The sequence below is a fragment of the Arachis ipaensis genome, chromosome B3 (assembly GCF_059453495.1).
Source record: "Arachis ipaensis isolate K30076 ecotype BB chromosome B3, ASM5945349v1, whole genome shotgun sequence".
NCBI lineage: Eukaryota > Viridiplantae > Streptophyta > Magnoliopsida > Fabales > Fabaceae > Arachis > Arachis ipaensis.
Window position 1 is genome coordinate 91,159,288 of NC_142438.1, and position 6,247 is coordinate 91,165,534.

Sequence of the window (6,247 nt, forward strand, 5' to 3'; positions counted from 1 at the left end):
CAAAACTTACCATTGATCCAACCAATCATGGCTTCTGGCCCAAATTAAATCAAATCTCGGCCTCCGGCCCAACAAAATCCATCACTGCTATCATCAATCTACCACCAAATACTCAAAATAGAAATCAATCATAAGCACAAACAAATACAAGGCAAACACATTTAAAGAACAGTTACAGCAATTATCACAGTTACCAGTTAAACAAAATTCACACTACAACAAAATTTATTTTTAGCGACAAACTTTTAGCAGCAATAATACAATGGCTACTATTTCCTTTATTTAACTTATATTTTTGTAGCCATTATACATTTGCCATTATTAATATATGTTATAATGGTAATTATTATTATTGTCACTAAATTATTACTTCTTTTACTTTAATATTTATTTTTTCAAATTAATAACGGCCATTGTTATTATTGCTAGTAAGCATATTCCTATTTTCTTAAACTAAATTGATTGAAAAAGAAAAAGAAAAAAAATTGTTCTTGTGTTGGGGGTTTGGTTCTTCAGAAGACTCACTTCCCTCCGTCACTACCTTAATGGAACTCACTTCCCTCCATCATCGACCATCACCGCCATAGGCCTTGCCACCGCTGACAGCCCCCGTCCATCATCCTACACTTCGAATCGCATCTCTATTCCTCCACCTCAGATCTGCGTTGTAAATTCCTGATTCTTTTGATCCAAATCGGAAAACCAAAAAATAGTGTCAGTGTTGTGCCATGGAAGCTTGAGCTCGTAGTTTTGGTGTGAGTCCTGCGACTGCGATACTCTTCATTCTCCTTCTTTCTCTGCTTACAATGAAGGACTCCGAATCTCATTTGCCTTCTGTCGTTCACCTCACATCAGTATGTTTCTTATCTCTCTCATTCATTCCAATCCTTTTTTCCCCAATTCTCTAGAATTAGGGATTTTATGTAATTGCGAATTTATTATTTTGAAGTTTGGACCGTTCAATTCTTGGTTGAGGAAAGATGAATATCTGTCATAATTATGTATTTTGGTCCTTACTCGTGAAAATTTTTCGCAGAGGGCAAGAAATTCTGCACCACCACTGATACGTTAACTCAGCGGGAGCCTGATTCAATGCTGGCTGCTATGTTCAATGGTCGCCATACTCTCTTCCTAGATTCTGATAAGGCAATGTCAAATTTTGTCTTTCTTTGTTTCTTTGTTTATACTTGTATATGGTTTCCTCAATTATGCACGTTTGGCTTTGTTTATTGATTTGGTTAAAATTGCAATGACTGGTTGCAGGAATATGTCTTTGTTGACAGGGATGGTAAACACTTCCATCACATTCTTAATTGGTTGAGAGATGGTGTGGTTCCCATTCTGGAGGACTCTGAATATAATGGAAGGAAGGAAGGAAGGAAGCTGAAGGTCAATTGGGATTCACCACTCTTGACACCCGTAAGTATTAGATCTTTTCCAATTTCTATTTCAGTTACGATTAATGGTTTCACTCACTCCCTTAGGCATAGATCGTGTTGCCGATCCCTTCAGATCTATTTCTGCATATTCTATCTAATTTCTTGTAATTAGAATGGCAATCAAATGGCATAGAGCGTTTATTATTTACTTTTTTTTATTTTATGAAATAGTGAAGCGAACAAGGGAGGAATCCAAAAAGCAAGTGCGTTGCATTGCATGCTGAGTAAGAGTTTGTGGAGAGTGAGTGTGGGATTAAAAAAGGGAATTCAAAATTCAGCAACTGGGGTCAGGCGGTGACTTGCCCCAATTTGGTGGTGAGTACAACCCTTATCGCGCGCCGCGCAGGGTCAATTCCAGCCACGGCATGATGATTGATGACGACAAGGAGGCTGGTTCTTTAGGGCCTTACCACGACAGGCCAAGAACTATCCCCAACATGCGCACCAAACCTTACACCCCACTGGTAAATGAACTCCACTACCACTGCTTCCTTCATCATCTAATTTCAACCATTTTCTCACTCCCATCTTTCTGCAGATATTTCGTATTCTCCTGGGAATAAATATCCGTGTTCTATTCATTCTTTTGCTCCTCGGATTTGGGACTATCTTTTACATGGGAGCCAGTACATCTCCCATCATTGTCTTTGTCATCTCTATTTGTATTCTCAACTTCCTTGTGTCTATATATCTTACAAAGTGGGTGCTTTGCAAAGGATGAGGGCCCCCCCTGAAATGGTTCAGGTAACTCTATTTCCTATGCTTAACTTTTTATGTCCTGCTCCCACAAACATTCTAGATTTATATTCCCTTTTATTGAATTCTGGTCTTCATTTTGGTTACTGGGTTTTTGCAATATGAAATATTGATATAGAATGTGATGCGAATCACGTAGAACATCTATATCTTTTTTATCAAATAAAGAGAAGTTGATTGTTATGGATTCTGTAAGAGAGGATGAGGTCGATTGCTGTAGGTTGCATCCCTGGCTAAAACAAAAGTGGCATTTCATCCATAGTCTTTTGACAGAACAATTTAGCATTAATATAACTTTCATGTGGTTTTTATAATAGTAGAAAATTTAGAATTCTCATTCAATTTTCTCAAGTTTAGTTGATTCGGGTTACTGAGCGTTAAGTAGCCACCTATATACGACAAGATGATGAAAACTTGTCCAGAGAGTTGATTGGAAGAAGAAGACAAATAAGCAACAAAGACACTAATGCAATACCCTAAAATTAAGTTTTCAGTTACTATTATAATTTTCTCATAATGCATTAGGATACTTGTCAAACAATTACAATACATCATATTAAAATAATAAATTAAATACTCTAACCTAAAGGCCTAGTAGAAAATTCTTTAATTATCCACAAGTGTACTTTCAGTTACTACCGATTATATTATTATTATATCTTTTTTTATGGATATATTATATTACTACTTATATCTGTATTAGCTCATGCACCTTTATTATTCGCATAATGACAATGATCATTAGTGTTAGAGCACTCTTTATCATTTCTTATGTACTATGTGGAACCCCCTACCATTTATTATTTATTTGAATTAATATAGTACTAGTAACTTATAAGGGGTTATTATTCTTGTGTTTAAAGGATGTTAATGGTGTAATTATTGATTCAACGTTCTTGTTATTTGTGTTTTCAGTGTTATCTCAGCATTTAGCCTTTTGGTACCGCCAAGGTTAAGGTTTTTTTGAACACCCTAAAATTAAGCTCTGTTTATATGGTATCATACAATGGTTAATATTGGTGTGATTACTTCTGTTATTTAGTTCGAAAGTTCTTCTGACTTTTTACAGTTCACAGTTTACTTGATTTATGGTCTTTCTGACTTGCTTGGCATTGGATTATGGTGGAAACTTGTGCATTTTGATTGATATCTATATTATTGTTCTTGTGGCTAGTTTGATGCTGCAAAGTTAAAGAAGCTTAGAGCAAACTTCAAGCCGAATGGTGGTACTGTGACTGCTGGCAATGCTTCTAGCATAAGGTCCGTCTCTAAAATCTAGAGTGCATTCTTTATTCTTATGTGAATTCATGGGAATGGTTCCATGAAACATTGCAAGAAATTCGATTAGTTTTAATCATACCACTCTAGAAAACTGTGATATAGTAATCACAAGGTTGTGAAGTGCATGCCCTTTTATTGATAATGACCTGGTTTATGGATTTGACTAGTGATGGAGCTGCTGCGATAGTGCTAGTGAGTGAAGAGAAAGCACGTGAGCTCGGATTGCATGTAATAGCAAAGATAAGAGGATTCGCGGATGTGGCTCAGGTCTTGTGACTGATTATTCTAAACTGTTTTGATCTTGATAAATATGATCATGTAGAGCTGAATCAAAATGATTCTTACAGGAACCTGAATTATTTACAACTGCTCCTGCCCTTGCAATACCAAAAGCTATATCAAATGCTGGTCTAGAGGCTTCTCAAATTGATTATTATGAAATAAATGAAGCTTTTTCTGTAAGGAATACAGCACCCTTTACTCATTCATTCTTATTTCCTTTATCTTTTGTTCTTCTAATTTCTTCTATACAGGTTGTGCCTCTTGCAAATCAGAAGCTTCTTCGTCTTAGTCCTGTGAGTGTTCATGTGACTAAACTAGTTCTTTGAACATTAATCTGACATTTTCTTTTGGCTAGCATGGCTGCTTCTCCAATTTGATTCCTTCATTCTGCCCTATTACATGACTAAATATTGTATATAATTCATGCATTTCTTATTAAATGCAGGACAAACTTAATGTACATGGTGGAGCTGTATCATTAGACCATCCACTGGGTTGTAGCGGGGCTCGAATCCTAGTTACATTAATAGGGGTAAATTGCAATCTTGGTTACTCTAAGCATCTTATTCCTTCACCCTTACATACTTTCGCATGTATATGAACCAACTTGGGTTTGACTGTTTTAGGTATTGAGACAGAAGAATGGGAGATATGGCGTTGCTGGCATCTGCAATGGCGGAGGCGGAGCATCTGCACTTGTCCTTGAGCTCATGTAAGCACTTTTTTACCTTGCCAAATAACATTACTCTATCCCTTGGAATATATTATTTCAACTCATTGAAAATCTTAGTTGAATCAAGTATTTATCTTGCTATTCTTTTTTTCTATGTATATCTGTTAGGACTCGTATGCCATTCAAAGCTTTGAGAGAGGAATAGCTGCTCAAAATGCTGGTCATTTTTCTTGGGAGATAGTTCTGGTGTGATTTCTAACCGCACTGAACTGTTGATAGGTTTAACTGATATCACTGACTAGTGTTTCAGCATGTCTTAATGTTCTAAAATCTCACTAATTTTGTTTTGTTATCAGATACCTGGTTTAGCATGTCTTAACGTTCTGACTAGTGATCCCTTGATGATTTTACATACTTGTGTTAATGATATATGGTTATTATTGTAGCAGAGGCAGCTATTCTGTTGAACCAGGATCTTGTCTTTGGCACAACACCAATAAAAGACTTGGTCAGGCAAATGGAGTACACACTTTGGCATTTTGGTCTAAACATGTTGGGACAAAGTCCACTTTATTTTCTAAATATATAATGTAGATTTACTTTTAAATTCTTTTTTTTTTTGTAATATTTGTGTTGTTTAAATTTGTATTATGCTTTATTACTTTTCAAGAGAAATTTGTGTATAAATATTTTGAATTTAATGAAATATTTTATTTTGTATTAATTAATTTTAGTATATTTATATTACGTACAATAATAATAATTGTTGGTAAAAATAATTTGAAATTTTAAAAAAATGATAGGTTGTCATTTCTAAAAGAGTGAACATAACTAAAGTTTTAATATTTTAGTGGCAATAGTAATGGAAACTAAAAATGAATAACATTACAATTTTAGAATTATTTTTAGTGGCCATATAAATAGCCGGTAAAATGGGTTTTGGCGGCAATAGTAATGGCCACTAAAAATTGAATAACATTGCAATCTTAGAATACTTTTTGTGGCCATATAAATTGCCAAAAAAATAGCTGCAAAAAGTTATATACTTTTTGCGGCCATTAAAAAGGTCTTTACCGGCAAATGTTATAATTGCCGCTAAAATCTTTTAGCGGCAAAGCATAAGACGGCTAATGTCTAATTGCCGGTAAATGTATTAGCGGCTATTTTTATTGCCGCTAAAAGTAAAATAAATGGCCGCTAAAAGTGATTATTTTTGTAGTGTCATCAAATAGGCAAACCAAAACACTTAAACACCCAAACAAGGCAAACAAATGCAACATGCTGCATGCCTATCCTACAGGCCGTGAGCTCACGTGTCGGTTACTTTGCCAGAACCTGACATATCCGGTAGCTAATTCGGATATCGTCCTCTTGAAAATCGGTAGGCAGTACACCACCACGATCCCCACCATTGCGAGCGGTACATCACCACGATCCTCACAAGATTTTCAATTGGAAATCACACACCCGTGGGCAGTAAATAACCATGATCCCCACCATTTAAGAGCAGTACACCACTACGATCTTTGGCAGATCAAAACTTACATTCAACACCACAATTTTCTTAAAAAATCTTGACCCGGAACAAGTGGAACTAAGCTATAATCCTTGCGTATTGCCCAAGTGTTTCAAATATCAAAATCTCTTTTTTAAGAACAATTCAGATCCATTTCTCTTTTATAAAACTCCTTTTCACCAGAACAAAAGTCTCAAATCAACTTCCTAATAAATCATCTTTTCATAATAAATCAAAATTAAATACTATGATTCTTAAACTAAAGTTTCTTTTAAATAACGCTTCAAACAAAATTTCAGA

The 6,247-nt window shown here is 35.3% G+C and overlaps 1 protein-coding gene across 1 annotated transcript; it reads left to right on the forward strand.

The window, feature by feature from the left end:
* The first annotated feature begins 1,092 nt into the window (after nucleotides 1–1,092).
* Nucleotides 1,093–5,067, forward strand: LOC107630635 (acetyl-CoA acetyltransferase 1-like). The gene is made up of 11 exons (XM_088507281.1): nucleotides 1,093–1,146; nucleotides 1,264–1,419; nucleotides 3,129–3,152; nucleotides 3,370–3,455; nucleotides 3,644–3,743; nucleotides 3,824–3,934; nucleotides 4,010–4,051; nucleotides 4,204–4,290; nucleotides 4,385–4,470; nucleotides 4,600–4,677; nucleotides 4,878–5,067. Exons 1-10 carry the CDS (start codon nucleotides 1,093–1,095, stop codon nucleotides 4,634–4,636), a joined length of 783 nt encoding a protein of 260 aa, XP_088363407.1. The 3' UTR covers nucleotides 4,637–4,677; nucleotides 4,878–5,067.
* Nucleotides 5,068–6,247: the final 1,180 nt, after the last annotated feature.